Raw genomic sequence first — 24,710 nt, forward strand, 5'->3', positions numbered from 1 at the left:
TGTCCCTTTTATCTTCCATTCATTACCTCTGAGATCCCTTCATGAACCATGTAAAGCCATAATACTGTACCCAGTGTCTAGAATAGAGACACTGAAGCTGTCTCTTATGATACCATCCAACACATCATTGATTAGGATATCAAATAGCATAGGTGTCTAGATAAACGTTTCCTCACACCACTTCTGAAAGATGTAGGTTTATTGAATCTCGTATCTATCGTTACATGGATTGTGAAGCTAGAGTGTATATATTGTAGATAAAGTGCACGATTTGACCACAGATTCCCATAACTAGCAGCTTCATGAGAGTTGTGTGGGTACTCGGCTGAAAGCGTTACAGGTCATTGAAAGCCTTTTAAATTATTTTTTGTACCCGCCCACTTGCTTTTAGTGACTTCTGTACTTTAACCCGTAAATCTCTCTGCTCCTCCACATTTGAGCTCTCCATTTTAAAAAATACTCTGATCAATCTTTCTTCGTTCTAAAATGTACCAAAATGTAGATCTGACAAGGGGAAGAGTAAGATAACGAAATTGATCATGCCGGTTAGAGTAACATCAGTTACTTCACTGGCACAGATACAAGGTCTGAAAAATAAAAGTAGCAGTTGGGCTAGGTAGCGAAGTATTTTTCAAGACCATTGTCTCAGTTGGCTGAATTAAGTGTCAAATGAGACAGACTAGTTTGGAGTGATTTTTGCAGGATATTCTATAAGCAATAGATATGAGATTATGGCCAGAAGAGCCCAGAAGTAAGGAGACTGGTGAAATGTAAGAGTTAGGTTTACAGTTGAGGAAAAGTTCTAGGAGATTAAAGATAGTTATCTAACAGATTCCATTTACAGTTGTTTTTAACTTGTATTTAAGTGAGAGATTTTGGTGCTGAGGAAGAGAATGATTTCCATTTTGGGCACCCACTGTCAGTATCAAGCACAGATACAGCCTAGTTAAATGCAGAGAAAAGCTCCTTCTACTCAGGCCTAACCTCAGAAGAGCAGCCTTCCCGCATCATAGTAAAATTTTCCCTTTCCCATATCTGTGTTCACTCTGCTTGGGATTGCCAGTTAGTGCCGTGTTAGGGGCAGTTCTGTGCTTTGGGCTTATGCATACTGACTTTAGACTGTCTAAAGTCATTACATGTAGGACCCACCGTTATATGATAACCTTTTTAACATCATATGAAGCCTGGTGCAAGAAAGGAGACTATTAAGTAAGCACTACTACCATAGGTGCTAATGACCTTACTACTTTTGCACCATTTCAGTTACCGAGTTAAAGGCCTCAATTGTAACCCCCCATACCCCTTTAACTGGCAGGAAAAGATTGGGCGAGGAGTTAAAATCTTAAAAATGTAATAATATAACACCGCCGATTCGGGCCCTGGATGAGGCTCATGTTAAAAGCAAGCAGGGGCCTACTTAAGATTCAAAAGTCGTGGCCTGATGATGTCATAGGCACTGCAACATAATTTTAAGGTCCACGCAGGGTGGAGTCCGGTGCTATCTGAAGCATGGTGGGAGTAGCCGACTCGCTGGAAGAGGCCCAGGTAAGTTTTAAAACTTTATCTTTGAACTTGTGGGCTGGGAGGAGCACGAGTGCTCCCCCCAGGCCCTGCAAGGGGTCCTTGGTCCTCCCCAGCCCCGGCATTCCCCCGATCTTCGGAGAATCCTTTGACCCGACCTCCCCCCGATCTTCGGGAAATAACGGCAGCCTCCTGATCTTTGGGAAATACTGAGATATGGAAACCCAGGCTTCCCCATCCCAGGGAATCCCCGCCACCATCTGACTGCCAGAGACCGTTCACTCGGGTCCTTAGGTCCGAATTCCTGCTGCCGTTCAGATCGGCAGGGCCTCCATGTCCTCAACCAGGCTGGGTGCGCAGCCTGCTCCCAGGCTCATCTGCACCCTCCCACCCACCCCCCACCCTGGTAAAATCGAGGCCAAGATATCTAGTATTTGGGTCTTCTGTGTTTGCATGTGCAAATGCCTATCTTTTGAAGTGGGAATCAACTGATTTGTAATCATTGATCAACTATCTGAAAGGCACAGTACAATGCAAAGTTAACTTTCCCAGCAAATGTTAATTATTTGAGCGGGAGATGTAAATATAGATGGCGATTCCGGTTTCTTTCATGCTATGAAAGTAGGCAGTATATCCATTTCAGAGTATCTGTGTTCAGCATAATCAACTTTGTGGTTTCCCATAATCCATCAACTAGCATTACTACTTCCGTATGTCACCCCTAAGGAACTTAATGCATTCTGCATTCATATTGAATAAATAAACTTTAACCCCAATGAATTATAGGTTAGTTAACCAATGCCTACAGCAATCAGCTGTGTTTTTGTACATCTGGCATTAGGTAGTGTTGCTTCACAACATAATTAAACTCCAGCTGTTCTGCATTTCAGTTCCATAGTGATTAGACCTTAGAAGTTTGATTCCTGAAAGTATTACTTTGGGGATGCAATTTGTCTGGGATAGATTGTTGCCTAGTAATTGAAACCATGCGCATGGGTGGGGGGGGGAATAAAAAAGAAATAGGGTTAATGTTGTAATATAGGAGGTTAAATGTGTTTTGTCTTTTAAAATTGACTTTATATAAAGAGGATAAGGGGATTTTTTTTTAAACTTGAAGAATTAAGTTATATTTTCCTATTTAAATCTTATCAATTGAAAATTTGGGCATTAAACTTGTAAGACTACATTGATTAAAGGCCATGCCATTTAGGGAATCTGACTAGTACTGTAGTCTTAATGTTTTAATGTGAGTCTGATTGTGGGGTGTAATGGAATTGCATGCAAAACATTTTTTCCTCAAGTTGTAACTTGCTAGATGCAGAACTTAATGCAGTAAAAAGCTGCGTTGGCATTTTAACTGTTCACCTATTATTGCTTTAGATGCTTTATTTTTTTAAAAACCTATTTTTTTCTTCCCAATTTGATTGCTTACCTTCATGCACCTTCCCTCAGCCTTTATCATACAATCATAGAATGGTTTAACAAAGAAGAGGAAAGTTCAATGGCTAGTATTTCAATGACTGCCACCGGTATCATTCAAGAAACCCTGTAATGCGATATGAGCAATGTTTTATCACTCACTCCTGAGGTGTGACTTATTGCTGTGAATACTAGGAACATTTTACAATTGAAGCTACTTTGACCTAATTTTTCCACTTACCAATAAGTTGTGCTGAGAAGTAACACCAACATAAAGAATCAGTTCAACACTTTAGTGATGCTTTGCTCTATTGATTTGGTGAAATAATGAAAATTAGTGCATAAGGAAAATGACTTGATGCCTGATCACCATTTTGGCCTATAGCAGCTGAATTAAAGCAGGAAGCCATAACTTCAGACTGACCTGGAAGTGACGTGCAGCTGCCAGTGTGGTCTCAAGTCACAGCCCCAATTGTAATCAGTGGAGCATCTCTGGGACACATGGGACTCCTCCCCATCATTGCTGTAGCATGAGCAGCATGGTGGCAAGGAGACCTAATGTGGCTGATCTCTGCTGATGTAAGAAAAAAGTTGATGTTTTAAGTACAAATGTGTTATCAAATGTTTTTTGATAAACTGAATAAAAAGTTCTCCCTAAACATTTTTTCTCTTTAATCACTTATTGCACTGTAAGCCTTTATGGCTGTTGTGCTAACTGTTGAAGAAACTCGTTAATCTGTTGAAATTTTTTTCAATGTCATCAAAATCTTTCCACCCAACAGTGATTTTGATTTGTTGAAATTGTTGCATACTGAAATAGTGGCAGTAAAAATCCTGTTTTTTTTTAAATGCCTTTTTAAAAAAATCTTGCATGATCCTGAAGGTGAGACATCCTGGACAAAACTTTGGTTACAGCAAAAACAGTTGCTGTAGCTAAATGGTTTTCACAGGTTTTTTTGAATATTTTAAAGCGGTGGATTCCATTAATCGTACTTGAGTTTAACAGAAAGCAAATTATGGGTCATACAGCTTTCATTAAAAAAACCATACATTTTTGTTACGGGCTGAAACCAAATTGGGTATCTATTTTGACAACTAAATGACAGCTAATAGTCTCCTGTATCCACAGACTTGTCGTTACAAGTCCCTATAACATCTGTTTCTGCCTGGAGAGCAATAGGTTATCAAGCATGTTCAGTAACAGTGTAACAAGTGATCTGTTTTAGAAATGGTGCAGCATATTGGAATAGCTAAACTTGACTAGACGTTAGGTTTCAAGAAAAGTAATAGGGATAAACTGGGATATTATAAGCCGATTAGCCTTACCTTGATTGTCCATATAAAGGAAAAGGAATAAGTTGGGAAATTATAGGCCAGTTTGTCTTGGCTTGGTTGTGGGTATACTTCTAGAATTCGTAATACAGGAGGAATTTAGTGAACACTTGGGTATGGATTAATTATTGACAGTCAACATAGGTTTGTAAAGGGCTTGAGGAATTCAGTGTATAAATGATGGAAATGCAACAAATATTTATAGATTTTCAGAATGTATTTGGTAAGGTTACTACATGAAAGACTTATGAAACTTGAGGCACGTGGTATTAAAGTCAGTGTAGCTGCATGGATGGAAAAATTATGGAGCTAGAAAGAAAAGAATAGAGGTAAATGAATATAGATTGATGAGGGGAGAGGGCAGGAAGGCAGTTTACTGTGGGGAAAAATGAGAAGTAGTACATTTTGGGGGAAAATAGTGAAAGCAAGTACACCTTAAATGGTAAGGTTCTTAACAGGGTGGAACAACAAAGAAATCTAGGGTGCAGGTACATAGATCTTTAAAGGTGGTAGTGCAGATAGAATAGGTTATATAAAAAGGCAAATGGGATTCTCTGTTACATACATATAGGCAAAGGGTTGAAGTTGAATTTATCCAAGAGATTGGTTAGGCCACTGTTGGAAGCATTGTGTGAAGTCTTGTGCATTCCACTATAAGAAGGATAGTTGAGCAATGGAAAGAGTACAGTGAAGATTCATTAGATCTTCATAGGGTGGAGATGAGGAAGGCTATTCAACCCTTCATAGCTCATCTATCCAGAAAGATTGTGCGTTATCTAATTGTTAAATGATTTAAGTTTTTACTTCCACGACCCTACTCGGAAATCCAGTCCATGTACTGCTCACGTGTGAAGAAGAATTTGTTGACATCAGCCAGAAATGTACCTTTTCCAAGTTTGAACCTGTATCCCCTTGTCCTTCTCTCGCTATTTAGTTTGAAATAATTTTCTGAATCTACTTTTTCCATTCTGTCTGCTGTCTTGTAAGGTAATTTCTATCATCCCCTCTTCTCCTAACTTAATCCTCTGACACAAGGGATCAGTCTCTAATAGTTAGAAAGCAAGGCTTGAATTTTTTTCACTGGAACTGAAACTTATGGGAAGGCATAATGGAGGTTTTCAAAATCATGAGGGGTTTTACAAGGGTAAATATTAAAAGATTGTTTCCACTGTTTGGTGAATCTGTAACAAAGGGTGTAGACTGAGAATTATCACAAGGACAAAAGGGAGAAGTTACAAGAAATTATTTGACAGTTTTTAGAGCATGGAGTGCTTTGCCAAAAGTGGTTAATGAGGCAGAGACTACAACAGTTAAAATGGAATTGGATAGATATTATCCTATACTTATAAAGAACATAAAAAGAAATGAGAAAAGCACATTGAAATGGAATTCAAATGGATAATAGCATAGGTACAATGGAACAAATGTTCGCCATTAATGCTGTAGTTTCTATATTCTGTTCTGTGACCAACTAGAGTGACCTGCCTAATCTCTTGGTGCTGTTTTTGCTCATTTATTTTCTCTTTTTTTTAAAAAATGTATTTTTTGCCACACTGCAAGTGCCAGAGCCGCACTATTAAAATATTGGCCTCTTGTTTTGAAGTGGAAATACCATTTTACAGGAAGTTGGATTCATTTTTTCTCGTTTATTTGATAAATATATATTTCTTTGAGTGGAATTGCAAACCTAGTCAAGATTTTTCTCAGGCGCTCATGACCTTTTCCGATCTTCTAAATACACCAATTGTGATGGAAAGGCAGTGTGACTGCCCAACTGGCTTTTCTTTGACTCCCACTCCTCCTCGAGCTGCACATCTGAACTCTGATGTTTAAGATCCCACAAAGATGAATAACACTGCATTGCTGCTGCAACAATTGTGCTGTTGTTCCACTCCTAGATTTAAAAACTTCAACTGGAATTCCTGAATGAGTTTGATTCCTGAAGATTCAGGGCATTTTATTTTTATGACTGTCAGTCTTCATCAAAAGGATGTTCCATTTACAAATAAGTATTTCAAATTGCAGGTAATGGGAAATGGTACAGAAATATAGATTACTATCGAATGGATGGCTCTACAAGTGCACAGACAAGAAAAAAATGGGCTGAAGATTTCAATGATGAGAGTAATGTCAGGTAATGTTATACACTAGAATGTGAAACTCTTGACATTAAAAATCTGCAAAACTCTAATACACTTTCACAAATGTTCAAAGTTTGCCGTGAAATGGGGGAAAAAATTAAGTTTTACAGTTTTTGTTTTTCAAAACTAAGTTCAAATTGATATGATGTAGAGGTAATATCGACTGATATGGAGTAGTGTTACACTTTTTTGTACACTATTTGTACAATTTGGGAAATGCACACTATTTGAATAAATTATTTCCAATAACTGGTTTATTAATTCATATATGCTGTGGAAAACAATAGTTATTCAACATAGAAACTAATTTAACGTACAATGAATTTATACTTGCTGGGAGATTTAAGCTTGTCCAAATATTGTTTTGATAAATAGCTTGACTTTCCTGGGTTTTATTTGCACTGTATTAGTTTATAATATGATTAGCCTGGACGGATATACAGACTAACTTGATATAATGTTCCCAGGATGTGCCGTATAAATAATTCCTATTCAACTCTTGTACAGTGTAGTAATAAAGTCTTTGATACATTAATTCGAGCAAATGTAATTCAGAATTCTTTACACTGTGATTGTCTAAACATCGTGCAGGTCAGTGCTTTCACTGCTTACCCCCTTCTCTTTCTCCTGCCTTTTGTGTAAAATAAGACTATTTCACCAATATTACTGGCAAAATTGTACAGTTTAGAATTCTATTTGAGAAGGAATTCTGAGTTAAATTGCCAAAAACAAATTCAGTGCTCATTTCCCACTAAGTGATTAGCTTGAAGATTTAGAAGAGAAGTAATTTGATGCTTTTGGTAGCCTTTGTTTATTTTGAATAAATTGAATGTCCCTCCCATCAGTGTAACACTGGCAGGTTCTAAATAAGAATTTGTAGCAAATATATGGCTGGCTCCTTCCTTTGTTCACTTCTTATGATTAATGTTTTTAATAGCCTTTATCTCAAAGTAGCCTCCACTTCTGACCATATTAAAAAATCTAGTGCGCAGGCTTGTATGTACTGAACATTCACATTGAGTGTGTAAATTTTTGAAACATTCATGTTATTTATACAAGTAAGTATTAATACATAGGAACAGGAGTATACCATTCAGCCCTTCAAGCCTGTTCCACCATTCATTTAGATTGTGGCTGATCTGTACCTCAACTCCATTTATCTGCCTTTCCTCCATAGCCCTCGATAGCCTTATCTAACATTGATCTTGGTATTGAAAATTTCATCCCCTGCTTTTTTGGAGGCGAGAGCCAGACTTCCACTTCCCTTTATGTGAAGAAATGCTTCCTGATTTCACTCCTAAGTGGCCTAGCTCTAATTTTAAGATTATGCTCTCTTGTTCTGGATTCCACCACCAGAGGAAATAGTTTATCTTTTTCTACACCATCGAATCCCTTTTATAATTTTAAACACTTCAATTAGATCATCCCATAAATGTCTAAACTTGAGACAGTATAATACGAGCCTACTCTATGCAACCTTATAATTTAACCCTTTAAGCCCTGGTATCATTCTGGTGAATCTGTGCTGTACCACTTCCAAGCCTGAGGTTCAGTACCCAAAACTAAACACAGTACTCCAGATAGGGTTTGACCAAGGCTTAGCACAAATGAAGCATCACTTCCTCACTTTTGAACACCAAACCCCTTAAGATAATAACAACATTTCATTATCCTTTTTGATTACTTTTTGTACCTGCGTACTAGCTTTGTGATTTGTGTACATGGACACATAAATCCTTACTCTCCACAGCTTCTAGTCTCTCACCATTAAGGAAATATTCTGAATTGTCTTTCTCAGATCTAAAATGGATAACCTCACACTTCTTTGCATTCAATGCCATCTGCCATAGTTATGCCCACTCACTTAGTCTGTCTATGTCTATGTCCCTTTTGTAACAACTTACTGCGCCTTCTAATTTAGTGCAGTCGGAAGATGGTTAGTTAGAAAGGAGTGAAAGGATAGGACTGCTGGCTGACATCAGTATTACCAAGTTAGTAAAATCCTTGTGTAGTATAAATGGAGTGGTTTGTCCAGCAGGAATTGGTGACAGAGTGTAATCAAGGCATAAAGGTGTCTGGACTTTTGGTGGCATTAAAGGATTTTTAGTTCCTCAGTTGAATATATTTCCTCCAGTTTCTACATACTGTCTGTACTTTTTGTCCCTATCTCTGTCCCCAGTTCACAATGTAAGGGCTGTTGTTTTTTCCCCTTTAAGTTATCAAAATTGCTGCAGAACATAATGGGAGGTGCTTCTCTGTGCAGGTGAGATTATTGATGTCAGTCATCCTTCCCAAGAAGGTGGACTTCTGTATCTACTAGCTCATTAAGTATTGTTACTCAAGATGCCATTAAATACCAGCAATCCAAAGCTGTATTTCCCATCAAACTGCAATCTTCATTGCCTAATATAATAGCTATGGTCATGATTCCTGTTTATTTTTATTTGTTTTCTGTATGTGGACGACGCCCATTCCTAGTTGCTCTGAGAAGGTGATAGTGAGTCATCTTGAATGGCTGCAGCCCTTGTGGTGATACTCTCATAATGGTTTTAAGTAGGAAATTCCAGGGTATTGACCCAGCAGTAATGAAGGAAACGCGATATACGTCCAATTCAGGATGGAGTGTGACTTGGAGGGGATCTTGGAGTTGGTGGTGCTTCCACAAAGTTACTGCTCGTCTTTCTTGCTAAGAGGTTTTGAGGGAGGTGTTGTAGAAGTAAGGTTGGTGAGATGCTGCAGTGCATGTTGTAGATAGTACACACTGCATCCACTATGGGCTAGTGATGGATATTGAGTCCAGTGGCACAGGCGCCAGTCAAAAGAACTGCTCTGTTCTGTCTGTTGAACTTCGGAGTTGTTATGGCAACATGCGTCCAGGTGAGTAATCCATAACAATCCTGACTTGAGTCCTGTAGATAGTGGAAAGGCTTTGAGGTGAGGAGATGAGCCGCTTGTCACCATCAAGCCAGATGACCAACCCTGATTCAGTGAGGAGTGTAGAAGAGCATGTCGGGAGCAACACCAGACATACCTGAAAATGAGGTGCCAACCTGGTGAAGCTGCAGCACAGGACTACATGCATACTAAACAGCGAAAGCAACATGCGATAGATAGAGCTAAGCAATCCCATAAACAACCGATCAGGTCAAATTATCTGCAGCCCTGCCACATCCAGTCGCAAATGGTGGAGGACAATTAAACTAATGGAAGGAGGCTCCATGAGCATCCCAGTTCTCAACAATGGCATAGCCCAGGACGTGAGTGCAGTAGTTAAGGCTGAAGCGTTTGCAACTACCTTCAGCCTAGTGGATGACCCTTCTCGGCATCCTCAGACCCCCACCGTCGCAGCTGCCAATCTTCAGCTAATTCATTCACGTGACATTAAGAAACGGTTGAGTACACTGGACAAACCCAAGGCTACAGGCCGTAACAACACCCTGGTAGTAGTGCTGAAGACCTTTGCCAAGCTATTCAAGTACAGCTACAACTCTTGTCATCTACCTGACTATGTGGGATATTGCCCAAATATGCCCGTCCACAAAAAGCACGACAGATCCAACCCTGCCAAGTACCATCCTATCATCCTACTCCCAATCATCAGGAAACAGATGGAAGGAGTCTTCAATACTGGAGGGTTTCCCATTGACCTCAGTTTTGCTGGATTTCCTCAGCTAAATGCTGCCTTGATGTCAAGGACAGCTACTTTCCCCTCACCTCTGGCATTCAGCTCTTGCATCCATGTCTGAATCAATACTGTGATGAAGTGTGGAGCCAAATGGTTTTGATGGAACCTCAGCTGGATTTCAGTGAGCAGGCTATTGGTGACTAGGTGCAGCTTGGTGGTACAGTTGATTCCTCCTATCACTTAATTGATGATTACGAGAAGGCTGATGGACAATGAATAGACCAGGTTAGATTTATCTTGTTTTTCATGGCTGACCTATCTGGGAAATTTTCCACATTGTTAAGTAGATGCTAGTGTCATAACTGTACTGGAACAGATTGGCTAGGGGAGTGGCTAATTATGGTCCTCTGGTCTTTAGCACTACAGTTGAAATGTTGTCAGCTGCTGTTTAATGTCATATGGAATGAACTGAATTGGCTGGACATTGGTATCTGTGATGATGGGAGTCTCGGGAGGAGGCTAAGTAGGATTGCCCATTCCACATTTTTGGCTGAAGATGCTTGCAAACATTTTAGCGCTGTCTTGCACTCGTATGCCGGTCTCATGGTAGAGGAAAGGGATGCTTATGGAGCCGCCTCTTCCTGTTAGTTGCCCAATTTATTTTTATCACCATTATGATCCATCATGATTATTGTTCATTACAATTTTCATGGTATTTGCATTTTATGCAGTAAAAATTGTTGGCATAATTATCACTGACTTTGTTATACACTGTTGTCACTAGGATTTTCATAAAGCATTATGGTGGACATGAGAAATTTCATACTTTGCTCCGTTCAAGAGGATACTATCTAGTTGTACAATTGCAAATTTTATCCTCCCAAACTTGGGTCTTGTCTGGACAATATTTTGAACTTTCTTGGGCAAAGTACTGGTGAATTGCAGGCTGTCACTGATGCTGGGAGCAATTTGAGATGATTTTGTTAGAATTCTCATGCAGCATTAAAATGTATTGATGGAGGTATAATTCCTCTCTTTCCCCCCCCCCACCCGCCCCAAACCAGCACCAGTGTACTAAATAAGGCTAGTAACAATGTCAGCATATCATGGTGTAAATTTTAAAATTGCTCCAAGTGACTTACTTCATTTGAAAAATAAACCAATAAAACTAAACAAAGATGAAAGTCAGATCATTTTGTGCTGCTTTCCTTTTTTTAAAAAGGAAAACTATCAAAGTTACATAATTCCATGAGTTCTAACAACCAATAATTGAAAAGTTTGTAGAGTTTTAGATTTTTTTCCCTCTCTTTGAATACATGTCCCCTTAATAAACAAATAATTTTACTTACATTTGAGTGTTTGCACAAAAGTTTTTCCCTTTGGTGAAATTTCCTATTGAGCTGTTTGATCGCAGGGTAGTCTGTCTATATTGCTATGGCCTTTGATAACGGTGGGCAATGGTGGCTTTTGCAGATGAGGAGCAAATTCATCAATTTTTAATGGTTCAAAAAAGATCATTCAGTTGGATCCTTGCAGCAATAGTACAGTTTAATCATAGCAAGATACCTTTTGCATTGGTCACTGATTAAAATTAATTGCTTGACTATTTCAAAAAAATTGTGGGTACAGTCTCTTTACTCAAATCAGTGGTTTAACCAATCCACCAACAATGCAGATAGGTTTTAGTATTTTAATCAGATTTTTTTAATGATGTTTGCATGAGTTGCATTAAAGTTTGAGCCTCAAAAGTGAGTAACTATCAAGAGTTTGCTTAAAAGTATAATGCTAATAATATAGTGTAGTTTGGTACAATTTTGTAGTTCATATGTAGTTTTTGTCAATGGCTAGAATTTTAAATATAACAGCTGTGATTATAAAATGTGTGTCCATCCAATAAGGAGTATTAGATTTTATTAATGTTGCATGGGGAAGTGGAACCCTCCTTGAATTAAAGAAAAATGTAGAATACAAGCTATCAGTACAAGTTAGAACTGTGAAGGAGGATTATAATTGCTAAACAGGATGTATGTTGCATTTAGGTTTGTGTGCTAAGTGTGTCTTGTAAATGGTAGACTGCATGGAATTTAACTCCCAATAATTCTCATCTACTTAGCTGCAGGGTAACCAAATTGAATTAGGGCTGTAAATTTCCTTCTCTCCTCCCCTCCTCTACCACCTCCCTGGCTTTTGACTTTTTTAAAAACTGTACCATAATATGTGTGGAGAGCATGGTGGGAGCCAGTGTGACGATAAAGTCTCCTGATAAAAGCTTTGAACTCAGGAAAGCAGCACTAAAAGCTTGCTGCATTTTTGGTTTTGTTACTGTCCTAAATTTGATGTCCTTAAATTTGACTGACTCTGTCTGGGCAATTATTTCTTACAGGGGCCGTCTATTCATCATTTCCACCAAAGCGGGATCGCTAGGGATTAATCTGGTAGCTGCCAACCGTGTCATCATTTTTGATGCCTCCTGGAATCCTTCTTACGATATTCAGAGTATCTTTCGTGTTTACCGTTTTGGACAGATAAAGCCAGTCTTTGTCTACAGGTTCTTGGCTCAGGTAAAAGTTATGCACCTCTTTATATCCAGAGATAGATAGATGTGTATATATGTTTGTGTATGTATACGTTTCTTTTTTTAAAAAACTTGAGTTGACACATTACTGCATACAAATTCTAGGGGGAAAATAATGGGCTATGATGTTGAGTGGCTTTGATCCTTTCCCACCTCATTTTTTTTTTTAAAAGTGAGCCTACGGAGTCCTTTCCTCTGCCATTTAATTTATTATATTTTAGATTACTGTAATGCTTTCCATCATCAGAAACAAAAAATGTTTTGACATACTTTGTCTGGACAGGCCCTCCCAGTTGTATTGCTATGAAAATATTTGATTACCGTTCCTTTCTCGATGTACTTAAAACTAAATGAATCAAAAAAGGTGTAGAGGGGAAGAAGTTTTTGATTTTTGCCACCTGGTTTTCCTTTTCACATCTATGGATGCAATTGTGTTTTCAGTTATAACAAAATGTCCTTGCCTCTAAGCCTTATCTAGCATATTATTCCAAACATTTAGCACTCTTCAAATTTAAAAAGAACACTTTTTAATATGTTCTAAATTCACTTTTCACTAATTTAAATGTTTCCACTGGTTCCACTCCCCTGATGCCTTGAGGTTTTCTCCTTAACTTTCTCTGCAGAAGCCAATATATAAAGGCAGCTTCAGCCATGTAATAGAAAACATAGGTAAAGACAGGAAAAAAATAATCCTCATAATTTCATTATTGGATTTGGCTGGTAACAGTTTAAGTTTGGTAGAATTGTACTTGCCTCAGCCTTAGATTATTTTTCCTTATGAAGATAGTATAGGTGGGTCTTTGCGCTTCATTTGAAGTAATTTAAATTGAAGAATGAAGAATACGCCACTTGATGTACTTTTTAACCCTGGAGTCTTCATATTTGTAGATTGCTTGATAAATTTCTTCCGTCTTTTCCCTCCTCCCAGGAACAAAATGTCAGACCATATAAGTTAAGAAATGACCTTTGATCACAGATAAGGAAGACCATTATTTCCTAAATTTACACTTACTCATTTGAACCTATATCCCCCTGTCCTATTCTCACAATTTAAATTAATGTAATATTCTGAATTTACATTTTTTTTATTCCCTGATCTATTTTATGTACCTCCATAAGATCACCTCTGGGGTGCCGCCTTTCAACTCTGAAAAGCCCAAATTTCTCCAGTCTTTCCTTGTAACTCCGACCTTTGATGCTAGGGATCAGTTGTGTGGCTGCTCGTTGTATCGCCTCTGGTGCTCGAATGTTTCCTTTGATTGTATTTTTGTGTTTGTTTATAATTATTACCCATACTTGTCAGTCATTCTCTCGTGACCACTAGATGGTACCATATACTAGGTATGATCTATTTTCATGAAAGTCTGCCTGTGTGGAAGCAGTGTCCAAGATTGTATTATACATGCAAGCATTTAACTCCTGGAAAACTCAGTTTAAAATAATGTTTGGTATTTGCAAAAAGGTTTAATAATGAGAATATTTTAACCACTTTAAATTCAGATGATTGCAAGGAATTTGCTTTTTTTTATTTCTGTTGACTTTTGAGTATTTCTGTTTAATTGTGTGCAAATGATACCAACAAGTACTAAATTGAGCAGGGTACAGAAGCATACGGTATGAAGGAATTGAATTGACACAAATGCAGATTGCTTTTAACTAAACTGCTTCAACATCAACTAAATGTAAACACAATTTCCTTATGCTGTCAGGTTCAATAACTGTTGAATGTCCCTTCCTCCATAATGTCTTCAGCATTAGTTATTTAAATTACTCAAGTAGACCAACATGGGCAGAAAACTTAGTTGATAATTCTTTGATTTCTAAAAGATATCATGTGATGGTGAGATCCTTCAATTTCAGTGTGGTTCTTATATAGTTGCTGTACATTGAGGAAATAATGCAAAGAATATTTTATGTATCCTGAGGTCAGCACTTTTGTGGAAAATTAATTTCCTGAAATATTTGTGGTATTGCGGTATCGTTTTTAATTTGTTTCTTAATCCTTAACAACCATCTTGCTCAGTTATATTTAATTAATTCAATTTTTGGGCACCATGGACAGGTATACGTATTATGAAACATGCTGTTCACCCCGGGAGTAAAATGTCACGCAGATTTACTGCTCAAGGCGAGACTGTATTTCAAAGGGTTTTATGGGTATACGGTTTGAACACTTCTGATCTGCCAGCTAGTTAAGATTTTGAACTAACTACAACTGATGCAGAGGCAAGACATGACTACCTAGGTAGGAATGCCAATGTAATTCAGAGAGGCGGTAACCAGTAGGGATTGGGCAGCAGCTACTGTTCCAAGAAGCGTTTGTCTATCCTTTGAAAGATCTGCAGAGAAACCCATTCAAAGGTACGCAGCTGACTGGCTTTTCTGTTTAACTCTTGCATGAATTGATTCAATGGTGATATTTGGAGTAATTTCAGCAAATCACTCTTAATACTTACTGCTATAAATTACTCTGCGATTAAATCTGTTTGGCAGTTTGGTCTGCTACAAAAGTGACACATTAACTTCAGAAGTGATGTGGTCGTGTAGCAGAAATCCTACATGTAAATCCAGAGGCAGTAAACTGGTCTACCAATCGCCATGGGCACACTGTGCCACATAAGTGAAGCAAAACCTTGTTTGCTAAGTGAATAAGAGACATGGGCTTGCCTATAGGAGCTGGATTTCGTGTTGGTCATCGGGGGGGTAAGTATCTGGAGAAGCATGAATTCTAACTTTCATTGTTTTTTAAATACAGGGAACCATGGAGGAAAAGATTTATGATCGACAAGTAACAAAACAGTCACTGTCGTACCGTGTAGTTGACCAGCAACAGATTGAGCGTCACTTCACAATGAATGAATTAACTGAACTCTACACTTTTGAGCCAGATCAACTGGATGATCCAAACTCTGAAAAGAAGAAAAAGAGAGATACTCCTATGCTACCAAAGGTTTACCTTTCTCATAAACTCAATGTTTATGTCAGTAAATATTTCTCATAGATAAATTGCATTCTCAAATGAAAGCACTTCGATCAGGAATTTCATTGCCACTTTCATAATCTGGCAATGACAATGTAAATAGTTTTGGCGATCTCCTATTTTTTCCCCACTCAAATTCATGAATTAATAGGACGTTATTGCACAATTTCAGGAAATGGGAGCATTTTCCATTTCAGTGGAAAGTAGGGGGGGGGGGTGGGGGAGAAAAATAGAAATGAAATGGGGAAAAAGATGATGGGGTAGAAGGGAACAGGGGAAGGAGGAGGGACAGCAGGGGAAGACTAGATTGTAGACAAGGGAGTTGTAGTGGGGGCAAAGAAGTGGTACTGGAGGGGAGAAGGGACAGTAGAGGAGAGAGCAGAAGAGGAAGAGTGAAATTGTGTAGAGATGAAAGTGGAGAGGGTAGACATATTGAGGCAGCAGTGGAGGAGAGGGAGAGATGGGCAGGAAAATAGATATAGAAACAGGATTGCGGGAAGAGAGGGAGAAATGGAAGAGTAGAAACCGAAGTGGTGGAGAGACAGGAAGAGACACACTGAAGTGGTGGAGAAGGGGGAGGAGACTGAAGTGGTGAGAGAGATGGACATAGGTGAATGGGAAGGAAAAGAGAAAAACATTGAAATTAAGATGGGAGAGAAATGCTAGTGGAGTAAGATTGAGAACAGAGTGTTGGTGAGATAGAAACTGAAGTGGAGGGGTGAAAAGTGAAAGATTGGAAAGAGATAGAGATGGTAGTTAGGTGTGTAAGAGAGGGGATAGGGTGAGATGGAAGTGGAGGAGAATGATTTAAGATTTGCAGAAGCTTTCTTTTGGGAGATGTGTCACTAGCACTATTTCATAGCTGAAGGCTAGAGATTTTTTTTTGGTGGCACCAGGGCCGAAAAGGCTTCAGGTCCACTATTTTGTGGGGTAATTGGCACCTTGTTCGCACTGTTTTGATTGTGTTACCTTTAACTGCCATTAGAGGGCTGTAACACTACGCAAAATGTTGCACGATTTATGGTACAATATTTTGAGTGAATGGCAGCATAGTTTCCATACTAATGATTTCTATTTACGTTGTAGCAGAACAATTTTGCAGCCAAATAACTGCAGATCCTGTTTAAATGTAGCAAGTTTAAGTTGATCCTGAGGACTGTGCCATTGTGCTTATCCTAATTCTAGCCATCTCATGCGGCGATTTAGATCTAGAATTAAAAATCCAACTGTATAATTTGGATACTTGGTTCTTTGTTGCCATTAATATTGAAATAATTTTTATAATGTCGAGTTAAAAACAAAAAATGTTGGAAATACACAACAAGATGGGCAGCATCTGTGGAGAAAGAAACAGAGTTAACGTTTGAGGTCGAAGTCCTTTCTTCAGAACTGGAAGAAGTTAAAGATTTAACAGTTTTTAAAAGTCTGTTTTTATTTCAGATTTCCAGCATCCACAGTATTTTGCTTTTTTATAATGTAATGTGGTTTTCCAGCTATGTTTGAGTTCTGAGCCAAGTTCCTGGTCTGTTAATTTGAACATGAAGTGAGACAAATCATATTCATAATCTTATGCTTATTATTTTAAAGTGGCTCTTAGCATGCCATGAGTCACTGTAAAACAATACAGGGATTTTAGTCAGCTGTAATTAGTTGCCACGATTTCTATGTGTGGAGTTACATGTATATTAAAAGACCAGATTTCTCCAAATAAATAAAAAATCAAAAATGTTTTTTTTAAAAATGTGATGGGATGGAATCTTCAACAAATTAAACAGGCTTGTTTTGAATCAACCAGCCCTGTGACCTTGAACAGGCAGGTGTGCAAAAAATTAACACATTTTCAGCAAAGCAATTTAACAATTGTGTGCATGTGCTTTCAGATAAAACTAATCTTTTGTTTACCTGAAATGACTATTTTAGACAGATTGATGAGATTAAAGAAAGACCGTTTGAAAATGTAGTACTCTAATTTTGATTAGGAATTTAATTACGGAGTGCTTCAATACGCCAAAGGTGTAAGAAAGCTGCAAAGCTTTATTTTCATTGTACTTCATGATACAACTTTGCGCTTGACAGGATTGAACTTGATTAGGCCACCTACAGTGTATTTAACAGCTGTCAGGGTGGGATTATGCTGTCAATTTGTTTAAAGATTGTTCTGGTTGACAACCCTATAGGAAACCATTTAAACGCTCAAAAAAAATCTGTGTAAAGCGAAATCCATGATTAACGGTCTCATTGGGATATAATTTAGATATTCTGCAGTTGGCCCCAATTAGCTTTTACATATTTCAAGACATGTTTGCAATATTTTGTGTACCTGCATTGCAGTACTACTTTGATCTGTTGAACATAAAATTCAGAATTAATTTTATAAATCACTAATAAACACCACTATTACATATTTCCCAATATGTAGCTTCCTTTAGTGAAATTACTGATCTAGAAAATAGTTTTGTTTTCAATTTCATTTTCTTGAATTAATTTTTTATTTTATTTCACTGTTGCAATATTTGAAAGGAATTTTTAAACTAGGCAGTTTACTAAGAGGGAGTGGTTATTGCCAGATAAAATCTGTCACTGATTTCAAGAGTCTGATGTAGTTGGACCTAAAGGCACTTTTGTTTTAGATGCAGAATTTATTATGAAGAAAGGGGATAAATTCAAATTGAAGTACTGTGAAGTCAAATCTGACATGACTTATGGGAAAGGGATTGGATTCATCAAACACAGATTTCAGTGGTTGAAAAATCCTTTCCCTTTGCATTCTTTAGTCCACCACTCTTTTCCAAAGTAAATTCCTAATTTGTTCCCATCTTTCTCTATACATTTAATACTAGTTATTTTCGCTTTCCGTTTACTGATCTAAAATTGGTTCAGTGGAACAAGAGCATTTTTAACTTTTAATTTGTTTCTCTGCATGAAAACTTGGACCGTTATGCAGTAAAATTACTAAAACAGTCCCACTTTTTTTGGCAGTGAATGCATTGTGGTTTTGTGGAGGCTTTGATTCTATTATCCATTTCGACTGCTAATATCTTAAGTCAGTGAGTGGCAGTGACTGAAGGTAAGGCACTTCAGTGGAGAGGGAGATTTAGAGTAGCAGAGTTTGAAGAGGGAACAGAGTTTGCTATCAATCATAGAACAATTTATGAGCATGGAAGACCTAAAAAAAAAAGGTCGGGCTCTCAAAAGTGGTAGCCATCGAAGGGTTCCACAAAATATTCTGAAGAAAAATGGAATTCTGCTATAAACTGCAGTAAGAGAATTTAAAAATGAAAGACATCTTAGTGCTTATTTGTACATGTATATTTTTAGTTATATTTTACAACTTCAGGTTTGGTTTTAAACCATGAACTATTAGTTTAAACTTGAGTACAAAATAGAGTTTAAAGAAGCTACTTTCAGTCGACTGACATGAATTACAGTGGCACCTCCTTTTATCCGTGCTCCAGTTACCTGCCAATTTTTTGCAGGCAGAAGCCTTGCACCTGATATCACAGCATTCCACTACCTGCTAACACCAATATCCTCCTGTCTGACAAATGATAATGAACAGCCCAAAAGATATTATATTTGTTTATATTGCATTTGTCTTCATTTCTATGCCTGAGGTATTGCCGCACCATATGCACAAGACCAAACTTTGAGAATTCTAAACGATCTGCCACTTTCTCTTATCCACTGGGGTGCCCTCCATTATGTAATTTGGAACATAGGAACAGGAGTATGCCATTCAGCCCCTCGAGCCTGTTCCGCCATTCAGATAAATCGCGGCTGATCTGTATCTTAATTCCATCTACCCGTCTTGGTTCCATATCCCTTAATACACTTGCCTAACAAAAATCTATCAATCTCAGTTTTGAAATTTTCAATTGACCTAGCCTCAACAGCTTTTTGGGGAGTGGGGGGAAGGAATTCCAGATTTATACTACCCTTTGTGTGAAGAAGTGCTTTCTGACATCACCCCTGAAAGCCCTAGCTCTAATTTTAAGACTATGCCCCCTTGTCCTCCACCAGAGGAAATAGTTTATTTCTATCTACCCTATAAAATAGTTTAATCATCTTGAACACCTCAATTGGATCACCCCTTAATCTTCTATATTCAAGGGAATACAAGCGGACTCTATACAAACTGTCCTCATAATGTAACCCTTTTAACTCTGGTATCATTCTGGTGATTCTGCACTGCACCTCCTCCAAGGCCACTATATTCTTCCTGAAGTGTGGTGCTCAGAACTGAATACAGTACTCCAGATGGGGTCTAATTGAAAAATTATGTGAAGATGCTTTCATTCACCTATTAAGTAGAAGTTACTCTCTTTAATTGCAGCACTGCAGTAATTGAAGCACCAGAGCTATAATGAAAATTGGTTCTAATGACTTGTTTGTACATTTTATTTTATCACAGAATTGAAAGATTAAAAAATCCAGCCAAGTTGAAAGTTAAAGATATTGAAAGTTAAAGATAACGAATTTTGATAAAAGTGGAGGTTTTACTCTTTTTCCAACAGTGAGGGGCTAATCTGGTTTAACTGGCTTTTACTATGCTGAATTGCAGACATAACACAGTTGACCTCAGATTATTGTCTGAAAATAGTTTGCAGCATTTGCTCCGGCACTTAAAACCAATTTATATTTTGGGACATAGTTTAGAATTTCCCAACTCTGAAAGATGTGTTTCGCAATATAACACTTAAACAGATGTTCCATATTCTTTTAGCCAGCACTTGATATCAAGATCCCATGGCTCATTTTTAACTTCATTTAACAGTTGTGTTGACAATGATGTAAGTTGTCTCAGAACTGCCGAGAGGATCAATTTGGTGATCTTGCCCTTAGTGGTTTGAGGATTGTGCAGTGGATTAGTTTTTTGAGGTTGAATGCTGAGGAGATTTTTTGTGGAGCAACTGGCAAATTCTCAGTTGAAAACACCATGTCAACCTGAGTGAAAGGTGCGTGAAGGCAAAATCCATTCCCAGTCTTAAGTCAGTGGCATTGTCTTGGATAAACAAATAGCTGCTGACCTCTCAATATGCACATGAAAAACACTTTTTTCATCTCGCAGGAGGTTAGTATACTAGGTTAGTATACCACTGAACAGAGAGTAAGGATGCAGTTATGCTGCCACTTCTAATGAGAAGCAGTTTCAGGTGTAGGTCGACATGAAAGTGATGGTATAACTCAGAAGTTAGGTTCCAATCTGACTTTCAAGCTCAATAACACCTGGCGGTATGAAATACACTTCAGGTCTCCTGACACTGTTTGAATTTGCACCTTTGAACTGGCTGGTGACTTCATAAATTTATTTTTAAATGTTTTTAATGTTATGAAAAAGCAGGCACCTCCATCTGAGTTCTTGTAACATAAAAAATTAACCGCCCAGGAAGCAGAGTTCTACGTATGCATCCACATTCTCACGTAGATCTCCTTTGTCACTAACCTTAGTGCAACTGCAGTGATACAGAAGTATAACTCCAGTTGACCAACAACAAAAAATAGAAAAATCATATTTGCAACTGCCTCATTTAATTGTGTTAATGGCAGAGAGTATGAAAGATATTATCCTTTGTGTTACTGATGTTCTGTTCCAATCACTGAGATATTGGCAGATAGCATTTTACGTCCATGATTACGAATTCTGCATGAGTAGTCAAAAATTGAAGGCTCCTTCCTGAGCATTAGAAAGTGTCTTGTGGTTGGAAGAGTAGTGACGTGATTGGTTGATGGTTTTATGCTGATCTATTATGCTAGTGGATCAATGAAAAACACTTGAAAGGTCAAGAGAAGGCCATTTGAGCCATTATGGTTATCCAGTGTCCATTACAACAGTAGAAAAAAAACAAATGACATCTGTCACGTGAAAATGTGGATGTGAGGAAGTCCCTTGGCCCTAAATGTTCTCTAGATGCTACAAAGAATTGAGAGCAGTTCATACCAGCATTTTCTTTTGTTTACTGAATTGCGTTCCATCACACAAGCAATATTACACTTGAAAGCTTCGCTGGGGACCTCACTTTCCTGTTTAGAAAGAGTTCCTGTCTCTACATTCACCTTAGTACCTGTGATGTCTTAATCTTGGGTTATCAAAAGCAACACCCCTTTAAGGCTTGGGGTCCAGATAATTTGCTTAGATGTAGTAGGGAGGAGAGGATGATTTATTCAGCTCTTCTCCTTGGAATATGTGCGTAACCTCTGGTTATTAAACTCCCTTCCTAAACCCCTCTGCCTCTCTCTCCTTTTAAGACGCTCCTTAAAACCTACCTCTTTGGCCAACCTGTCCTAATATCTCCTTATGTGGCTCGATTGTTCAATTTTGTTTGATAATACTCCTGTGAAGCGCCTTGGGACATTTTACTACGTTAAAGGCACTATATAAATGTAAGTTGTTGTATAATGTTTAAGTTGTCCAGGATACGCGAAGGTAATTGTCTCGTAGAAAATTGTTTTAACACTATGTTGAGGAAATTTATGTGCCTTAAACTAAAATGTTTTTCTGCCGAAGCATTGTTGCAGCCATTTGTGAATTCTGATCCAAATCTGCTACATATAATTGCCAGTTAGGAATAGTGGGGATAAGGTGCAATTTTTACTAAAACATTGAATCACTATATATCTGGTTTTAAAATTGAGGTGGTTAGAAGAATGCACTCAAATTAGCAGTTATAGTTTCATTAATATGATGTGGACCAAGTTGTTAAGAAAAATGTGCTTTGCAGGAAGACCTCATTTAAAGCATCACTCTTCCCAAGCTTTACAGGATTTTGAGGTGGATTGGGGAACTCCTCAGTGAATTTAATCCAATTATGGTCAAAAGATCCACGAATGTATGAAGTATGCTAAATTTATTGAAAATATATTTTGAAACACACATTTTCATGTTTGGCAAGTAAATACAAAACCAAAAGGTGGAAAAAGGAAGAAAATAACATAGCAAATGATTTTGGTAATATCCACTGAGCTATGTAAATAATACCTTTCAGTAGTTAGGTGTGGGAGAGAGGCAGTTGTGGACGCATTACATTTTTCCTTTTAAAGGAAGTGCCTTCTTTCTCCCCTCTACCCCCCCACAACTCCAAAAAGAGAAAATAAATTCATGCAGCTTTTTAACATCCAGTGCAGACTGTCAATTTTTATTATTTGATCAGTTTATTTGAGCCACTGTTTTGTATTTCTGGCCCTTTACAGCTTTCCCAAAGCGCTTTACAACCAATGAAGTACTTTTGAAGTGTAGCCACTGTTGTAATATTGGGAAAATGTCCCAAAATGCTTCGGAGGCATATAGGGGGATAAAATGGAAGCAGAGCAAAAGGAGGAAAGGTTAGGACTCAGCTTGTTCAGAGGTGGATTTTAAGGAGGTCCTCGACAGAGGAGAGGGAAGTGGACAGTTGTAGGGAATTCCAGAGCATGGTGCCCAGGCAGCTGAAACACCGACTAGGGTTGCCAACCCTCCAGGATTGTCCTGGATTTTTCAGGAATTAAAGATTAATGTTTTGGGCACTGCTGTGAGAAATCCAGGAGATAGATCATAATGGAGGCTGGAGGTCATGATAAAACCTCCAGGAATACTTCCAACCAGAGCTGGCAACCCTAAGCACAACCATTTTGGTGGAGCAAAGGGAGGCGAGATGCAAAGCGGCTGGAGTCAGAGGAACAGCGAGATTGGGGGGGTTGTAGGGCTGGAGGAGGTTACAGAGATGGTGGGGAGGGATGAATCCATAGGGGATTTAAACACAAGGATGTGAATTTTAATCCGAGGCATTGGGGGACCAGAAGTCAATGTAAGTCAGCAGCAACAGTGGTAATGTGCAAGTAGGATTTTGTGAGGGATAGGGTATGGTTGACAGAGTTTTTGGATGAGCTGAAGCATACAGCAGGTGGAGGATGGGAGGCCAGCCAAGAGAGCAATGGAATAATAAGTCCGGAAGTGTGAAAGGTATGGATGCGGGTTTCAACGGTAGATGAGCTAAGGTTAGAGTGGAGATAGGCGTGATATTAGAGATGATTATTGTGATGGAGAGGATATGGGGTCGGAAGTTCAGCCTGGAGTCTAAAAGAATGCAGAGATTGCAAACTGTCTGTTTTGGCCTTAGAAAGTTGCTGATGTGGGGGATGAAGTTGATGGTGAGGGTCCAAGGTTTGTGATTTGACCAGAGCATAACACAGGACTTGTACTCTATTGTTTTGCCTATATAATACAGCATTCTGTTTGCTTTTTTAAGGGGTTGGACTTGTTGAGTGTTCAATCTACTAGGACTCCTAGATTTTTTTTTCATTTTCATCCTTAGCTACTTTAACAATATTCATGGAATCCTTATGTCACCCATTTTTTCTTCCTATGTGCAGCACTTTTTACTTGTCCATATAAAATTTAATTTACTGTTACTTGCCTATTTACATATTTTGTCCAACTCATTTTGTAGCTTCCAAAATGTTTCCTCAAACAACTGCCTGTCCTAGTTTAGTATTATCTGTGAATTTGACCAATTTGTATTGAGTTTCTGAATGCAAGTGATGGAAGAAACTGTTGGTCTGAAATATGATCCCTGATGCCCATCACTAAGTACTACTTTTCCCCCTTCCCCTGACATAACTCCTCTAACAGGTAATATGCTTTCTACCCTTAAGTCAATTCCTTATCATTCCTGAATTTTACCCTGTCCCCTCTACTTTGAGCTCAATTAGTAGGCTTTCTTGGTCATCTGTCAAATATCTTTTGGAAGGCTAGGTACACCATGTCTCTAGTCTACTTGGGATGTTGGCATCACAAAAAAAAGTTAAGGAGATTGATCTTCCTTATTTGCTCGGATATGAAATGAGGTAAATGCTGGTAAATCGCTTGCACTGTTCCTCTTCTGTGAGGTAGCCAATTGAATAGAGTCTCTACACTTATTGCCAAGATATACCAAATAAAATTGTTTATTGAGACTTAGATTACAGTGACTATTTACTAACATTATAGAAAATTTTGAGGTATTTCTTACCATGGGCTAACCAAAGATTTTCCTATGGCACTATCAGTATTGCAATTGAAAATAAGTTACAAGAGGAGATCAGGGAGGCTCATCCCACCAGTAGCTCAGAGTTTTATGTATTAATTTAATAAAATAGTACATA

The 24,710-nt window shown here is 38.2% G+C and overlaps 1 protein-coding gene across 8 annotated transcripts in view; it reads left to right on the top strand.

The window, feature by feature from the left end:
- Positions 1-24,710, top strand: part of atrx (ATRX chromatin remodeler) — a 177,020-nt gene that overhangs the window by 126,710 nt on the left and 25,600 nt on the right. For all 8 annotated transcript variants that reach the window (XM_067997179.1, XM_067997178.1, XM_067997175.1 and 5 more), the window contains 3 exons: positions 6,298-6,406; positions 12,422-12,599; positions 15,369-15,563. In XM_067997179.1, the coding sequence (XP_067853280.1) occupies positions 6,298-6,406; positions 12,422-12,599; positions 15,369-15,563 (482 nt within the window). The remainder of the gene's footprint in view (positions 1-6,297; positions 6,407-12,421; positions 12,600-15,368; positions 15,564-24,710) is intronic.

The sequence above is a fragment of the Heptranchias perlo genome, chromosome 15 (assembly GCF_035084215.1).
Source record: "Heptranchias perlo isolate sHepPer1 chromosome 15, sHepPer1.hap1, whole genome shotgun sequence".
NCBI classification, from domain to species: Eukaryota; Metazoa; Chordata; class Chondrichthyes; order Hexanchiformes; family Hexanchidae; genus Heptranchias; species Heptranchias perlo.